Source organism: Scyliorhinus canicula, chromosome 1 (genome assembly GCF_902713615.1).
Source record: "Scyliorhinus canicula chromosome 1, sScyCan1.1, whole genome shotgun sequence".
In the NCBI taxonomy this organism is placed as follows: Eukaryota; Metazoa; Chordata; class Chondrichthyes; order Carcharhiniformes; family Scyliorhinidae; genus Scyliorhinus; species Scyliorhinus canicula.
The window spans coordinates 78213116-78232916 of NC_052146.1; the positions used below are offsets into that span (position 1 = coordinate 78213116).

Below are 19801 nucleotides of genomic sequence, written 5' to 3' on the forward strand. Positions count from 1 at the left end.
AACACAGTTTAACAAATGATAATGGTTTGTTGATTATGATGTTCAAGATATATAGTTAATCGGCATTGTTTGATTAATCATAGAATTTACAGTGCAGAAGCAGGGGTAGCACGGTAGCATTGTGGATAGCACAATCGCTTCACAGCTCCCAAGTTCGATTCCGGCTTGGGTCACTGTTTGTGCGGAGTCTGCACACCCTCCCGGTGTGTGCGTGGGTTTCCTCCGGGTGCTCCGGTTTCCTCCCACAGTCCAAAGATGTGCAGGTTAGGTGGATTGGCCATGATAAACTGCCCATAGTGTCGAGGGATGTGTTGGTTAGGTTAAGGGGTTACTGAAATAGGGTGGGAAGTGGGACTGGGTGGAGTCATTGATACATTGATACATTGATCACAAACAGGCAGTTGTGATATTATAGATATTATAGATCTTGTAAAAAAAAATCTTTCTTTTAAATAGACAGAGGAAACTTTGAAAGTGGCTGCCAGAGACCACCTGATCTTTCACAACTGCAATATGGTCAAGTTTCTAGAAAGCTCCAAATGGATTGCTAGTAGACATATCCAGATCTGTGAAGACATTTGAAATTCAATCTGCATTTCCATAAGAGTAAACAGAAACTCATTAATAATATCTTCTTTGGCGTTGTGGACAGCTCTTTTGTTGTATCCCCGAAGCCTGGTATTCTTGCAAAGTGCCCTCACGAGTGTAAGGTGAAAAACCTTGACATGTCTCTTTTTATCCCCCTTTTTGTCAGTGTCACTCACGTTCTGTCCTACCAAACGATTATTTGAATAGCTTTCCTATCTCACAAATGCTGATGGCTGAGACTTTTAAAAGGTTAATTACCTCGGCTAAAAGATTATGGATAGGACTATGCCCCAGACCCGGGATAACCCAATACCTAATATGGAATTATGATCTGACAGTTTGAGATAGAAGCCAATTTGAGCTTTTAACTGTATCAGGTCTGGCTGAGCACAGCCATTTTTTGCAGAAGTGATGGCCACAGCACCCAGTGCACAGGGCAGGCGGGAGGGCAGTGTCGCTGGGCACTCTGTCTCATGATACTCTGATGACTGTCTGCATGATCTGGTGGCAGCAAATGCCCCAGCGTGAAGTACTAATGGTGGCAAGAGGAGGCCACCCCACTGGACAAGGAAGGTATGGGGGGAACTGGTTGCCCAGGTGAGCGGTATTGCGATCACAGACCAGACGTCAGCAGTGGCTAGGATACTGGGCAGAAACCCCAGTATTTTATTTTAAGTTTGTAAGACTGTGAGGAAAGGATACTTCACTCCAGGAGTAATTTCACAGAAAAATAGGGATACGATATATTAAAACAAACTTTACTAACACAGTGTTAAAATATCTTTTCATCACACAAGAAAATAGTTTACAATTACCCCTTAAACAATGTTAATTAATTCAGTGACACAATAATCCTTAACTGCTGTCTCCCCCCCCCCCCCCCCCCACCCCAAAGATGTGCAGGGGAAGAGGATTGGTCACGCTAAATTGCCCCTTAATTGTAAAAATTACAAATAAATAAATAACTGCTTTCTTTATTACTACTTAAACACCAAGGGGAAAACATCTCAGCTCCCAATGTACTGTAACAACCAGTGGCCCATAGGAATGCTTGCTTTACAAAGATACTCTTTAAGAAATGGGTGATCTCTTGATGCTGCTTTAAAGACAAGATCAGACTCCTGTCAGACCCATGCAGAAACTCTGGCTGTATGTCTTCAGAAGCTGTTTCTCAGCTTGTTTCAACTCCCCCTTGTTCTCAGACATAGAACATAGAACAGTACAGCACAGAACAGGCCCTTCGGCCCTCAATGTTGTGCCGAGCCATGATCACCCTACTCAAACCCACGTATCCACCCTATACCCGTAACCCAACAACCCCCCCTTAACCTTACTTTTATTAGGACACTACGGGCAATTTAGCATGGCCAATCCACCTAACCCGCACATCTTTGGACTGTGGGAGGAAATTGTACAGAGCGCAGCAGACCACAACGATAACCCACACATACTCTACAGGTTACTGCAGGTCACCAATGGAATTGTCCAGGGAGAAGAACCTCATCTTCAATAACCCTATTGTTGGGGCGGCACAATAGCACAGCGGATAGCACTGGGACTGAGGCACTGAGGACCCGGGTTTGATCCCAGCCCTGGGACACTGTCCGTGAGGAGTTTACACATTCTCCCAGTGTCTGCGTGGATTTCACCCCAATAACCCAAAGATGTGCAGGTTAGATGGATTGGCCACACTAAATTGCCCCTTAATTGGAAAAAAGTAATTGGGTGCTCTAAATTTATAAAACAAAAAAAAGAAAAAAGAAGAAAAGCCCTATTGTCCTCTCAACTGTGACACTTGTGGAGGCAGGACACCGTTTATACCTCTCTTCTGTCTCTGTCCTAGGGTGCCGGAGTGGCATCATGAGCCCCTTTGTAAACTAGCAACAAACCACCCAGCTGAGCTGGAGTCACAAATAGCCTTGGTGCGAGGGAATGTCGCAGGTTCAATGCATCATCGCAGCTGTCAGGGTATCTTACACAGACCTGAAGGATTTGGGTCCTGTGGTAAGAATCTGGGTCTTGTGGTTGTGAACTATATGGGCGTTCATGATGTAGTAACTCTTCTTATTCACAAAGACACCCAGATGACCTGCTGCTGCCTTGATGGCCACACGGGAGCAGACAATGGCACCCTGGGTATAGGGGAAGCTAGCAATAGCTGTGTCACCTCTGGCTCGCTCAGCCTGGCTGGCTCGGTCTGTCCGGTAATGAATCAATGTGCTACCCGCCTGAACTCAACGTCAATTACAAGCTTGACAGAGCTCTGGACAGCTGATTGCCTGGTGCTTACCCAGACCTTTCTGTTTGTTCAATCCTCACCTGCAGTGTGACTGCCTCACTGAACGTGTTATCCACGGCCTGCTCAGTATTACGTAGGGTCCCCATTGAAACCACCCTCAGCTTCAGCTCCAAAATGAGGTTAGCGAGTGACTGCAGTTGGACACACGTGGTCACCAGGTACCACTGAAGCTTCCATGATTAGCCACATAGCACAACTGGAGCATATCATGCGTGTGTGCTCTCCTGCCATGACTACCCTTAACCCATGATATACTCACTTCAAAACATTATCCTTGCATGAGAATACGATTAACTTACCTCCATTGCACTAACTTCACTTCCCTTACCCTACGCTGCTTCCTTACATTACTTTACCATGACCCTGACCTTCAATTATTTGTGTTGTTTGTCTGATACTCCCTTCTTCCAAAGTAAAAAATATTTTAAAAGTCATTTACTGCTTTATCGCAACGCTCACTGCTTCACTGTGACGCTGACTGCAAGGACACCATTCCCAGACTGCTACACTGTGACGCTGACTGCAAGGACACCATTCTCAGACTGCTTCACTGTGACGCTGACTGCAAGGACACCATTCCCAGACTGCTTCACTGTGACGCTGACTGCAAGGACACCATTCCCAGACTGCTTCACTGTGACACTGACTGCAAGGACACCATTCCCAGACTGCTTCACTGTGACACTGACTGCAAGGACACCATTCCCAGACTGCTTCACTGTGACGCTAACTGCGAGGATACCATTCCCAGACTGCTTCACTGTGACACTGCGAGGACACCATTCCCAGACTGCTTCACTGTGACACTGCGAGGACACCATTCCCAGACTGCTTCACTGTGACGCTAACTGCGAGGCCACCATTCCCAGACTGCTTCACTGTGACACTTCGAGGACACCATTCCCAGACTGCTTCACTGTGACACTTCGAGGACACCATTCCCAGACTGCTTCACTGTGACACTGCAAGGACAACATTCCCAGACTGCATCACTGTGACACTTCGATGGCACCATTCCCAGACTGCTTCACTGTGACACTGCAAGGACACAATTCCCAGACTGCTTCAATGTGACACTGCAAGGACACCATTCCCAGATTGCTTCACTGTGACACTGCGAGGACACCATTCCCAGACTGCTTCACTGTGACACTTCGAGGACACCATTCCCAGACTGCTTCACTGTGACACTTCGAGGACACCATTCTCAGACTGCTTCACTGTGACGCTAACTGCGAGGACACCATTCCCAGACTGCTTCACTGTGACGCTAACTGCGAGGACACCATTCCCAGACTGCTTTACTGTGACTCTGACTGTGAGGCCACCATTCCCAGACTGCTTCACTGTGACGCTCACTGCGATGACACCATTCCCAGACTGCTTCACTGTGACACTGCGAGGACACCATTCCCAGACTGCTTCACTGTGACACTGCGAGGACACCATTCCCAGACTGCTTCACTGTGACACTGCGAGGACACCATTCCCAGACTGCTTCACTGTGACGCTCACTGCAAGGACACCATTCCCAGACTGCTTCACCGTGACACTGCGAGGACACCATTCCCAGACTGCTTCACTGTGACGCCAACTGCGAGGACACCATTCCCAGACTGCTTCACTGTGACGCTAACTGCGAGGACACCATTCCCAGACTGCTTCACTGTGACACTGCGAGGACACCATTCCCAGACTGCTTCACTGTGACACTGCGAGGACACCATTCCCAGACTGCTTCACTGTGACGCTAACTGCGAGGACACCATTCCCAGACTGCTTCACTGTGACGCTGACTGCAAGGACACCATTCCCAGACTGCTTCACTGTGACACTGACTGCAAGGACACCATTCCCAGACTGCTTCACTGTGACGCTAACTGCGAGGATACCATTCCCAGACTGCTTCACTGTGACACTGCGAGGACACCATTCCCAGACTGCTTCACTGTGGCGCTAACTGTGAGGATACCATTCCCAGACTGCTTCACTGTGACACTGCGAGGACACCATTCCCACCCTGCTTCACTGTGACACTGCGAGGACACCATTCCCACCCTGCTTCACTGTGACACTGCGAGGACACCATTCCCAGACTGCTTCACTGTGACACTGCGAGGACACCATTCCCAGACTGCTTCACTGTGACGCTCACTGCGAGGACACCATTCCCAGACTGCTTCACTGTGACACTGCGAGGACACCGTTCCCAGACTGCTTCACTGTGACGCTCACTGCGAGGACACCATTCCCAGACTGCTTCACTGTGACACTGCGAGGACACCATTCCCAGACTGCTTCACTGTGACACTGCAAGGACACCATTCCCAGACTGCTTCACTGTGACACTGCGAGGACACCATTCCCAGACTGCTTCACTGTGACGCTAACTGTGAGGCCACCATTCCCACCCTGCTTCACTGTGACACTGCGAGGACACCATTCCCAGACTGCTTCACTGTGACACTTCGAGGACACCATTCCCAGACTGCTTCACTGTGACACTGACTGCGAGGACACCATTCCCAGACTGCTTCACTGTGACACTGACTGCGAGGACACCATTCCCAGACTGCTTCACTGTGACACTGCGAGGACACCGTTCCCAGACTGCTTCACTGTGACGCTAACTACGAGCACACCATTCCCAGACTGCTTCACTGTGACACTTCGAGGACACCATTCCCAGACTGCTTCACTGTGACACTTCGACGACACCATTCCCAGACTGCTTCACTGTGACACTGCAAGGACACCATTCCCAGACTGCTTCACTGTGACACTTCGAGGGCACCATTCCCTGACTGCTTCACTGTGACACTCACTGCAAGGACACCATTCCCAGACTGCTTCACTGTGACACTTCGAGGACACTATTCCCAGACTGCTTCACTGTGACGCTGACTGCGAGGACACCATTCCCAGACTGCTTCACTGTGACTCTGACTGTGAGGACACCATTCTCAGACTGCTTCACTGTGACCCTCACTGTGAGGACACCATTCCCAGACTGCTTCACTGTGACACTGACTGCAAGGACACCATTCCCAGACTGCTTCACTGTGACACTGACTGCGAGGGCACCATTCCCAGACTGCTTCACTGTGACACTGCGAGGACACCATTCCCAGACTGCTTCACTGTGACGCTAACTGCGAGGCCACCATTCCCAGACTGCTTCACTGTGACACTGCGAGGACACCATTCCCAGACTGCTTCACTGTGACACTGCGAGGACACCGTTCCCAGACTGCTTCACTGTGACGCTCACTGCGAGGACACCATTCCCAGACTGCTTCACTGTGACACTGCGAGGACACCATTCCCAGACTGCTTCACTGTGACGCTCACTGCAAGGACACCATTCCCAGACTGCTTCACCGTGACACTGCGAGGACACCATTCCCAGACTGCTTCACTGTGACGCTAACTGCGAGGACACCATTCCCAGACTGCTTCACTGTGACGCTAACTGCGAGGACACCATTCCCAGACTGCTTCACTGTGACACTGCGAGCACACCATTCCCAGACTGCTTCACTGTGACTCTGCGAGGACACCGTTCCCAGACTGCTTCACTGTGACGCTAACTGCGAGGACACCATTCCCAGACTGCTTCACTGTGACACTGCGAGGACACCATTCCAAGACTGCTTCACTGTGACACTGCGAGGACACCTTTCCCAGACTGCTTCACCGTGACACTGCGAGGACACTATTCCCAGACTGCTTCACTGTGGCACTGCGAGGACACCATTCCCAGACTGCTTCACTGTGACGCTCACTGCAAGGACACCATTCCCAGACTGCTTCACTGTGACGCTCACTGCGATGACACCATTCCCAGACTGCTTCACTGTGACGCTGACTGCAAGGAAACCATTCCAAGACTGCTTCACTGTGACGCTAACTGCGAGGACACCATTCCCAGACTGCTTCACTGTGAAGCTCACTGCGATGACACCATTCCCAGACTGCTTCACTGTGACACTGCAAGGACACCATTCCCAGACTGCTTCACTGTGACGCTCACTGCGAGGACACCATTCCCAGACTGCTTCACTGTGACACTTCGAGGACACCATTCCCAGACTACTTCACTGTGACACTGACTGCATGGACACCATTCCCAGACTGCTTCACTGTGACACTTCGAGGACACCATTCCCAGACTGCTTCACTGTGACACTGCAAGGACACCATTCCCAGACTGCATCACTGTGACGCTAACTGCGAGGACACCATTCCCAGACTGCTTCACTGTGACTCTGACTGTGAGGACACCATTCTCAGACTGCTTCACTGTGACACTGCGAGGACACCTATCCCAGACTGCTTCACTGTGACACTGACTGCAAGGACACCGTTCCCAGACTGCTTCACTGTGACACTGACTGCGAGGGCACCATTCCCAGACTGGTTCACTGTGACACTGCGAGGTCACCATTCCCAGACTGCTTCACTGTGATGCTCACTGCAAGGACACCATTACCAGACTGCTTCACTGTGACGCTGACTGCGAGGACACCGTTCCCAGACTGCTTCACTGTGATGCTGACTGCGAGGACACCGTTGCCAGACTGCTTCACTGTGATGCTGACTGCAAGGACACTGTTCCCAGACTGCTTCACTGTGACGCTCACAGCGAGGGCACCATTCCCAGACTGCTTCACTGTGACGCTGACTGCAAGGACACCATACCAACACTGCTTCACTGTGACGCTAACTGCGAGGACACCATTCCCAGACTGCTTCACTGTGAAGCTCACTGCGATGACACCATTCCCAGACTGCTTCACTGTGACGCTGACTGCAAGGAAACCATTCCAAGACTGCTTCACTGTGACGCTAACTGCGAGGACACCATTCCCAGACTGCTTCACTGTGAAGCTCACTGCGATGACACCATTCCCAGACTGCTTCACTGTGAAGCTCACTGCGATGACACCATTCCCAGACTGCTTCACTGTGACACTGCAAGGACACCGTTCCCAGACTGCTTCACTGTGACACTGCGAGGACACCATTCCCAGACTGCTTCACTGTGACACTGCGAGGACACCATTCCCAGACTGCTTCACTATGACGCTCACTGCGAGGACACCATTCCCAGACTGCTTCGTTGTGGCACTGACTGCGAGGACACCATTCCCAGACTGGTTCACTGTGACACTGCGAGGTCACCATTCCCAGACTGCTTCACTGTGACTCTGACTGCGAGGACACTATTCCCAGACTGCTTCACTGTGACACTGCGAGGACACCATTCCCAGACTGCTTCACTGTGACTCTGACTGCGAGGACACCATTCCCAGACTGCTTCACTGTGACGCGAACTGCAAGGACACCATTCCCAGACTGCTTCACTGTGACGCGAACTGCAAGGACACCATTCCCAGACTGCTTCACTGTGACGCGAACTGCAAGGACACCATTCCCAGACTGCTTCACTGTGACACTGCGAGGACACCATTCCCAGACTGCTTCACTGTGATGCTGACTGCAAGGACACCATTCCCAGACTGCTTCACTGTGACACTGACTGCGATTTACTCACTTCAAAACATTATCCTTACATGAGAATACGATTAACTTACCTCCATTGCACTAACTTCACTTCCCTTACCCTCGTTTGCTTCCTTACATTACTTTACCATGACCCTGACCTTCAATTATTTGTGTTGTTTGTCTATTACTCCCTTCTTCCAAAGTAAAAAACACTTTTTAAACTCATGACTGCTTTATCGCAACGCTCACTGCTTCACTGTGAAGCTGACTGCAAGGACACCATTCCCAGACTGCTTCACTGTGACGCTCACTGCAAGGACACCATTCCCAGACTGCTTCACTGTAACACTGACTGCGAGGACACCATTCCCAGACTGCTTCACTGTGACAATGCGAGGACATCATTCCCAGACTGCTTCACTGTGACACTGCGAGGACACCATTCCCAGACTGCTTCACTGCGATGCTCACTGCGAGGACATCATTCCCAGACTGCTTCACTGTGACACTGCGAGGACACCATTCCCAGACTGCTTCACTGTGACACTGACTGCGAGGACACCATTCCCAGGCTGCTTCACTGTGACGCTAACTGCGAGGACACCATTCCCAGACTGCTTCACTGTGACACTGCGAGGACACCATTCCCAGACTGCTTCACTGTGACGCTCACTGCGAGGACACCATTCCCAGACTGCTTCACTGTGACACTGCGAGGACACCATTCCCAGACTGCTTCACTGTGACACTGCGAGGACACCATTCCCAGACTGCTTCACTGTGACACTGCGAGGACACCCTTCCCAGACTGCTTTACTGTGACACTGCGAGCACACCGTTCCCAGACTGCTTCACTGTGACACTGACTGCGAGGACACCATTCCCAGACTGCTTCACTGTGACACTTCGAGGACACCATTCCCAGACTGCTTCACTGTGACGCTAACTGCGAGGACACCATTCCCAGACTGCTTCACTGTGACGCTAACTGCAAGGACACCATTCCCAGACTGCTTCACTGTGACTCTCACTGTGAGGACACCATTCTCAGACTGCTTCACTGTGACCCCCACTGTGAGGACACCATTCCCAGACTGCTTCACTGTGACACTGACTGCAAGGACACCATTCCCAGACTGCTTCACTGTGACACTGACTGCGAGGGCACCATTCCCAGACTGCTTCACTGTGACACTGCGAGGACACCGTTCCCAGACTGCTTCACTGTGACGCTCACTGCGAGGACACCATTCCCAGACTGCTTCACTGTGACACTGCGAGGACACCATTCCCAGACTGCTTCACTGTGACGCTAACTGCGAGGACACCATTCCCAGACTGCTTCACTGTGACGCTAACTGCGAGGACACCATTCCCAGACTGCTTCACTGTGACACTGCGAGGACACCATTCCCAGACTGCTTCACTGTGACTCTGCGAGGACACCGTTCCCAGACTGCTTCACTGTGACGCTAACTGCGAGGACACCATTCCCAGACTGCTTCACTGTGACACTGCGAGGACACCATTCCCAGACTGCTTCACTGTGACACTGCGAGGACACCATTCCCAGACTGCTTCACTGTGACGCTCACTGCGAGGACACCATTCCCAGACTGCTTCACTGTGACGCTGACTGCATGGAAACCATTCCCAGACTGCTTCACTGTGAAGCTCACTGCGATGACACCATTCCCAGACTGCTTCACTGTGACACTCACTGCGAGGACACCATTCCCAGACTGCTTCACTGTGACACTGCAAGGACACCATTCCCAGACTGCTTCACTGTGACGCTAACTGCAAGGACACCGTTCCCAGACTGCTTCACTGTGACACTTCGAGGACACCATTCCCAGACTGCTTCACTGTGATGCTGACTGCGAGGACACCATTCCCAGACTGCTTCACTGTGACACTTCGAGGACACCATTCCCAGACTGCTTCACTGTGACACTGCAAGGACACCATTCCCAGACTGCTTCACTGTGACACTTCGAGGACACCATTCCCAGACTGCATCACTGTGACGCTAACTGCGAGGACACCATTCCCAGACTGCTTCACTGTGACACTGCGAGGACACCATTCCCAGACTGCATCACTGTGACGCTAACTGCGAGGACACCATTCCCAGACTGCTTCACTGTGACTCTGACTGTGAGGACACCATTCCCAGACTGCTTCACTGTGACGCTCACTGCGAGGACACCATTCCCAGACTGCTTCACTATGACACTGCGAGGACACCATTCTCAGACTGCTTCACTGTGACACTGCGAGGACACCATTCCCCGACTGCTTCACTGTGACACTGACTGCAAGGACACCATTCCCAGACTGCTTCGCTGTGACACTGACTGCGAGGGCACCATTCCCAGACTGCTTCACTGTGACGCTAACTGCGAGGGCACCATTCCCAGACTGCTTCACTGTGACACTGCGAGGACACCATTCCCAGACTGCTTCACTGTGACACTGCGAGGACACCGTTCCCAGACTGCTTCACTGTGACGCTAACTATGAGGACACCATTCCCAGACTGCTTCACTGTGACACTTCGAGGACACCATTCCCAGACTGCTTCACTGTGACACTTCGAGGACACCATTCCCAGACTGCTTCACTGTGACACTGCAAGGACACCATTCCCAGACTGCTTCACTGTGACACTTCGAGGGCACCATTCCCAGACTGCTTCACTGTGACACTCACTGCAAGGACACCATTCCCAGACTGCTTCACTGTGACACTTCGAGGACACTATTCCCAGACTGCTTCACTGTGACGCTGACTGCGAGGACACCATTCCCAGACTGCTTCACTGTGACTCTGACTGTGAGGACACCATTCTCAGACTGCTTCACTGTGACCCTCACTGTGAGGACACCATTCCCAGACTGCTTCACTGTGACACTGACTGCAAGGACACCATTCCCAGACTGCTTCACTGTGACACTGACTGCGAGGGCACCATTCCCAGACTGCTTCACTGTGACACTGCGAGGACACCATTCCCAGACTGCTTCACTGTGACGCTAACTGCGAGGCCACCATTCCCAGACTGCTTCACTGTGACACTGCGAGGACACCATTCCCAGACTGCTTCACTGTGACACTGCGAGGACACCATTCCCAGACTGCTTCACTGTGACGCTCACTGCGAGGACACCATTCCCAGACTGCTTCACTGTGACACTGCGAGGACACCATTCCCAGACTGCTTCACTGTGACGCTCACTGCAAGGACACCATTCCCAGACTGCTTCACCGTGACACTGCGAGGACACCATTCCCAGACTGCTTCACTGTGACGCTAACTGCGAGGACACCATTCCCAGACTGCTTCACTGTGACGCTAACTGCGAGGACACCATTCCCAGACTGCTTCACTGTGACACTGCGAGCACACCATTCCCAGACTGCTTCACTGTGACTCTGCGAGGACACCGTTCCCAGACTGCTTCACTGTGACGCTAACTGCGAGGACACCATTCCCAGACTGCTTCACTGTGACACTGCGAGGACACCATTCCAAGACTGCTTCACTGTGACACTGCGAGGACACCATTCCCAGACTGCTTCACCGTGACACTGCGAGGACACCGTTCCCAGACTGCTTCACTGTGACGCTCACTGCGATGACACCATTCCCAGACTGCTTCACTGTGACGCTGACTGCAAGGAAACCATTCCAAGACTGCTTCACTGTGACGCTAACTGCGAGGACACCATTCCCAGACTGCTTCACTGTGAAGCTCACTGCGATGACACCATTCCCAGACTGCTTCACTGTGACACTGCAAGGACACCATTCCCAGACTGCTTCACTGTGACGCTCACTGCGAGGACACCATTCCCAGACTGCTTCACTGTGACACTGCGAGGACACCATTCCCAGACTGCTTCACTGTGACACTGCAAGGACACCATTCCCAGACTGCTTCACTGTGACACTTCGAGGACACCATTCCCAGACTGCATCACTGTGACACTAACTGCGAGGACACCATTCCCAGACTGCTTCACTGTGACTCTGACTGTGAGGACACCATTCCCAGACTGCATCACTGTGACGCTAACTGCGAGGACACCATTCCCAGACTGCTTCACTGTGACTCTGACTGTGAGGACACCATTCCCAGACTGCTTCACTGTGACACTGACTGCGAGGGCACCATTCCCAGACTGCTTCACTGTGACACTGCGAGGACACCTATCCCAGACTGCTTCACTGTGACACTGACTGCAAGGACACCGTTCCCAGACTGCTTCACTGTGACACTGACTGCGAGGGCACCATTCCCAGACTGCTTCACTGTGACACTGCGAGGTCACCATTCCCAGACTGCTTCACTGTGATGCTCACTGCAAGGACACCATTACCAGACTGCTTCACTGTGACGCTGACTGCGAGGACACCGTTCCCAGACTGCTTCACTGTGATGCTGACTGCGAGGACACCGTTGCCAGACTGCTTCACTGTGATGCTGACTGCAAGGACACTGTTCCCAGACTGCTTCACTGTGACGCTCACAGCGAGGGCACCATTCCCAGACTGCTTCACTGTGACGCTGACTGCAAGGACACCATACCAACACTGCTTCACTGTGACGCTAACTGCGAGGACACCATTCCCAGACTGCTTCACTGTGAAGCTCACTGCGATGACACCATTCCCAGACTGCTTCACTGTGACGCTGACTGCAAGGAAACCATTCCAAGACTGCTTCACTGTGACGCTAACTGCGAGGACACCATTCCCAGACTGCTTCACTGTGAAGCTCACTGCGATGACACCATTCCCAGACTGCTTCACTGTGAAGCTCACTGCGATGACACCATTCCCAGACTGCTTCACTGTGACACTGCGAGGACACCATTCCCAGGCTGCTTCACTGTGACACTGCGAGGACACCATTCCCAGACTGCTTCACTGTGACGCTCACTGCGAGGACACCATTCCCAGACTGCTTCACTGTGACACTGCAAGGCCACCATTCCCAGACTGCTTCACTGTGACTCTGACTGCGAGGACACTATTCCCAGACTGCTTCACTGTGACGCGAACTGCAAGGACACCATTCCCAGACTGCTTCACTGTGACGCGAACTGCAAGGACACCATTCCCAGACTGCTTCACTGTGACGCGAACTGCAAGGACACCATTCCCAGACTGCTTCACTGTGACACTGCGAGGACACCATTCCCAGACTGCTTCACTGTGATGCTGACTGCAAGGACACCATTCCCAGACTGCTTCACTGTGACACTGACTGTGATTTACTCACTTCAAAACATTATCCTTACATGAGAATACGATTAACTTACCTCCATTGCACTAACTTCACTTCCCTTACCCTCGTTTGCTTCCTTACATTACTTTACCATGACCCTGACCTTCAATTATTTGTGTTGTTTGTCTATTACTCCCTTCTTCCAAAGTAAAAAACACTTTTTAAACTCATGACTGCTTTATCGCAACGCTCACTGCTTCACTGTGAAGCTGACTGCAAGGACACCATTCCCAGACTGCTTCACTGTGACGCTCACTGCAAGGACACCATTCCCAGACTGCTTCACTGTAACACTGACTGCGAGGACACCATTCCCAGACTGCTTCACTGTGACAATGCGAGGACATCATTCCCAGACTGCTTCACTGTGACACTGCGAGGACACCGTTCCCAGACTGCTTCACTGCGACGCTCACTGCGAGGACATCATTCCCAGACTGCTTCACTGTGACACTGCGAGGACACAATTCCCAGACTGCTTCACTGTGACGCTCACTGCGAGGACACCATTCCCAGACTGCTTCACTGTGACACTGACTGCGAGGACACCATTCCCAGGCTGCTTCACTGTGACGCTAACTGTGAGGACACCATTCCCAGACTGCTTCACTGTGACACTGCGAGGACACCATTCCCAGACTGCTTCACTGTGACGCTCACTGCGAGGACACCATTCCCAGACTGCTTCACTGTGACACTGCGAGGACACCATTCCCAGACTGCTTCACTGTGACACTGCGAGGACACCATTCCCAGACTGCTTCACTGTGACACTGCGAGGACACCCTTCCCAGACTGCTTTACTGTGACACTGCGAGCACACCGTTCCCAGACTGCTTCACTGTGACACTGACTGCGAGGACACCATTCCCAGACTGCTTCACTGTGACACTTCGAGGACACCATTCCCAGACTGCTTCACTGTGACGCTTACTGCGAGGACACCATTCCCAGACTGCTTCACTGTGACGCTAACTGCGAGGACACCATTCCCAGACTGCTTCACTGTGACTCTCACTGTGAGGACACCATTCTCAGACTGCTTCACTGTGACCCTCACTGTGAGGACACCATTCCCAGACTGCTTCACTGTGACACTGACTGCGAGGACACCATTCCCAGACTGCTTCACTGTGACACTGCGATGACACCATTCCCAGACTGCTTCACTGTGACGCTCACTGCGAGGACACCATTCCCAGACTGCTTCACTGTGACACTCACTGCGAGGACACCATTCCCAGACTGCTTCACTGTGACACTTCGAGGACACCATTCCCAGACTGCTTCACTGTGACACTGCAAGGACACCATTCCCAGACTGCTTCACTGTGACACTTCGAGGACACCATTCCATGACTGCTTCACTGTGACGCTAACTGCGAGGACACCATTCCCAGACTGCTTCACTGTGACACTGCGAGGACACCATTCCCAGACTGCTTCACTGTGACTCTGACTGCGAGGACACCATTCTCAGACTGCTTCACTGTGACCCTAACTGCGAGGACACCATTCCCAGACTGCTTCACTGTGACACTGCGAGGACACCATTCCCAGACTGCTTCACTGTGACGCTCACTGCGAGGACACCATTCCCAGACTGCTTCACTGTGACGCTCACTGCGAGGACACCATTCCCAGACTGCTTCACTGTGACACTGCGAGGACACCATTCCCAGACTGCTTCACTATGACACTGCGAGGACACCATTCTCAGACTGCTTCACTGTGACACTGCGAGGACACCATTCCCCGACTGCTTCACTGTGACACTGACTGCAAGGACACCATTACCAGACTGCTTCACTGTGACACTGACTGCGAGGACACCATTCCCAGACTGCTTCACTGTGACGCTAACTGCAAGGACACCGTTCCCAGACTGCTTCGCTGTGACACTGACTGCGAGGGCACCATTCCCAGACTGCTTCACTGTGACGCTAACTGCGAGGGCACCATTCCCAGACTGCTTCACTGTGACACTGCGAGGACACCATTCCCAGACTGCTTCACTGTGACACTGCGAGGACACCGTTCCCAGACTGCTTCACTGTGACGCTCACTGCGAGGACACCATTCCCAGACTGCTTCACTGTGACACTGCGAGGACACCATTCCCAGACTGCTTCACTGTGACGCTAACTGCGAGGACACCATTCCCAGACTGCTTCACTGTGACTCTGCGAGGACACCGTTCCCAGACTGCTTCACTGTGACGCTAACTGCGAGGACACCATTCCCAGACTGCTTCACTGTGACACTGCGAGGACACCATTCCCAGACTGCTTCACTGTGACACTGCGAGGACACCATTCCCAGACTGCTTCACTGTGACGCTGACTGCATGGAAACCATTCCCAGACTGCTTCACTGTGAAGCTCACTGCGATGACACCATTCCCAGACTGCTTCACTGTGACACTCACTGCGAGGACACCATTCCCAGACTGCTTCACTGTGACGCTAACTGCGAGGACACCATTCCCAGACTGCTTCACTGTGAAGCTCACTGCGATGACACCATTCCCAGACTGCTTCACTGTGACACTCACTGCGAGGACACCATTCCCAGACTGCTTCACTGTGACACTTCGAGGACACCATTCCCAGACTGCTTCACTGTGACACTGCAAGGACACCATTCCCAGACTGCTTCACTGTGACACTTCGAGGACACCATTCCCAGACTGCTTCACTGTGACGCTAACTGCGAGGACACCATTCCCAGACTGCTTCACTGTGACACTGCGAGGACACCATTCCCAGACTGCATCACTGTGACGCTAACTGCGAGGGCACCATTCCCAGACTGCTTCACTGTGACACTGACTGCGAGGGCACCATTCCCAGACTGCTTCACTGTGACACTGCGAGGTCACCATTCCCAGACTGCTTCACTGTGATGCTCACTGCAAGGACACCATTTCCAGACTGCTTCACTGTGACGCTGACTGCGAGGACACCGTTCCCAGACTGCTTCACTGTGATGCTCACTGCAAGGACACCATTCCCAGACTGCTTCACTGTGACGCTAACTGCGAGGACACCATTCCCAGACTGCTTCACTGTGATGCTGACTGCGAGGACACCGTTGCCAGACTGCTTCACTGTGACACTGACTGCAAGGACACCATTCCCAGACTGCTTCACTGTGACGCTGACTGCAAGGAAACCATTCCAAGACTGCTTCACTGTGACATGCGAGGACACCATTCCCAGACTGCTTCACTGTGACGCTAACTGCGATGACACCATTCCCAGACTGCTTCACTGTGAAGCTCACTGCGAGGACACCATTCCCAGACTGCTTCACTGTGACACTGCAAGGACACCATTCCCAGACTGCTTCACTGTGACACTTCGAGGACACCATTCCCAGACTGCTTCACTGTGACACTGACTGCGAGGACACCATTCCCAGACTGCTTCACTGTGACACTGCAAGGACACCATTCCCAGACTGCTTCACTGTGACACTGCGAGGACACCATTCCCAGACTGCTTCACTGTGACTCTGACTGCGATGACACCATTCCCAGACTGCTTCACTGTGAAGCTCACTGCGAGGACACCATTCCCAGACTGCTTCACTGTGACGCTGCGAGGACACCATTCCCAGACTGCTTCACTGTAACACTGACTGCGAGGACACCATTCCCAGACTGCTTCACTGTGACACTGCGAGGACACCATTCCCAGACTGCTTCACTGTGACGCTAAATGCGAGGACACCATTCCCAGACTGCTTCACTGTGACGCTAAATGCGAGGACACCATTCCCAGACTGCTTCACTGTGACACTGCGAGGACACCATTCCCAGACTGCTTCACTGTGACGCTAACTGCGAGGACACCATTCCCAGACTGCTTCACTGTGAAGCTCACTGCGATGACACCATTCCCAGACTGCTTCACTGTGAAGCTCACTGCGATGACACCATTCCCAGACTGCTTCACTGTGACACTGCGAGGACACCATTCCCAGACTGCTTCACTGTGACACTAACTGCGAGGACACCATTCCCAGACTGCTTCACTGTGACACTGCGAGGACACCATTCCCAGACTGCTTCACTGTGACGCTCACTGCGAGGGCACCATTCCCAGACTGCTTCACTGTGACACTGCGAGGACACCATTCCCAGACTGCTTCACTGTGACGCTAACTGCGAGGACACCATTCCCAGACTGCTTCACTGTGACTCTGCGAGGACACCATTCCCAGACTGCTTCACTGTGACGCTAACTGCGAGGACACCATTCCCAGACTGCTTCACTGTGACACTGCGAGGACACCATTCTCAGACTGCTTCACTGTGACGCTAACTGCGATGACACCATTCCCAGACTGCTTCACTGTGACTCTGACTGCGACGACACCATTCCCAGACTGCTTCACTGTGACGCGAACTGCAAGGACACCATTCCCAGACTGCTTCACTGTGACGCGAACTGCAAGGACACCATTCCCAGACTGCTTCACTGTGACACTGCGAGGACACCATTCTCAGACTGCTTCACTGTGACACTGCAAGGACACCATTCCCAGACTGCTTCACTGTGAAGCTCACTGCGATGACACCATTCCCAGACTGCTTCACTGTGACACTGTGAAGACACCATTCCCAGACTGCTTCACTGTGATGCTGACTGCAAGGACACCATTCCCAGACTGCTTCACTGTGACACTGACTGCGATTTACTCACTTCAAAACATTATCCTTACATGAGAATACGATTAACTTACCTCCATTGCACTAACTTCACTTCCCTTACCCTCGTTTGCTTCCTTACATTACTTTACCATGACCCTGACCTTCAATTATTTGTGTTGTTTGTCTGTTACTCCCTTCTTCCAAATTAAAAACAACTTTTTAAACTCATGACTGCTTTATCGCAACGCTCACTGCTTCACTGTGAAGCTGACTGCAAGGACACCATTCCCAGACTGCTTCACTGTGAAGCTGACTGCAAGGACACCATTCCCAGACTGCTTCACTGTGACACTGACTGCAAGGACACCATTCCCAGACTGCTTCACTGTAACACTGACTGCGAGGACACCATTCCCAGACTGCTTCACTGTGACAATGCGAGGACATCATTCCCAGACTGCTTCACTGTGACACTGCGAGGACACCATTCCCAGACTGCTTCACTGTGACGCTCACTGCGAGGACATCATTCCCAGACTGCTTCACTGTGACACTGCGAGGACACCATTCCCAGACTGCTTCACTGTGACACTGACTGCGAGGACACCATTCCCAGACTGCTTCACTGTGACGCTGACTGCAAGGATACCATTCCCAGACTGCTTCACTGTGACACTGCGAGGGTACCATTCCCAGACTGCTTCACTGTGACGCTAACTGCGAGGACACCATTCCCAGACTGCTTCACTGTGACACTGCGAGGACACCATTCCCAGACTGCTTCACTGTGACACTGCGAGGACACCATTCCCAGACTGCTTCACTGTGAAGCTGACTGCAAGGACACCATTCCCAGACTGCTTCACTGTGACACTGACTGCAAGGACACCATTCCCAGACTGCTTCACTGTAACACTGACTGCGAGGACACCATTCCCAGACTGCTTCACTGTGACAATGCGAGGACATCATTCCCAGACTGCTTCACTGTGACACTGCGAGGACACCATTCCCAGACTGCTTCACTGTGACGCTCACTGCGAGGACATCATTCCCAGACTGCTTCACTGTGACGCTGACTGCAAGGATACCATTCCCAGACTGCTTCACTGTGACACTGCGAGGGCACCATTCCCAGACTGCTTCACTGTGACGGTAACTGCGAGGACACCATTCCCAGACTGCTTCACTGTGACACTGCGAGGACACCATTCCCAGACTGCTTCACTGTGACACTGCGAGGACACCATTCCCAGACTGCTTCACTGTGATGCTGACTGCGAGGACACCATTCCCAGACTGCTTCACTGTGACACTGCGAGGACACCATTCCCAGACTGCTTCACTGTGACACTGCGAGGACACCCTTCCCAGACTGCTTCACTGTGACACTGCGAGCACACCGTTCCCAGACTGCTTCACTGTGACACTTCGAGGACACCCTTCCCAGAC

At 52.3% G+C, this 19801-nt stretch overlaps 1 protein-coding gene across 1 annotated transcript in view; it reads left to right on the forward strand.

Annotated features, from left to right (window-relative positions):
- The first annotated feature begins 2520 nt into the window (after positions 1 to 2520).
- LOC119969671 (glutathione S-transferase theta-1-like) overlaps positions 2521 to 19801 on the forward strand; it is a 67616-nt gene continuing 50335 nt past the window's right edge. The window contains exons 1-2 of the mRNA XM_038803931.1: positions 2521 to 2592; positions 2914 to 2953. Of these exons, the coding sequence (XP_038659859.1) occupies positions 2521 to 2592; positions 2914 to 2953 (112 nt within the window). The remainder of the gene's footprint in view (positions 2593 to 2913; positions 2954 to 19801) is intronic.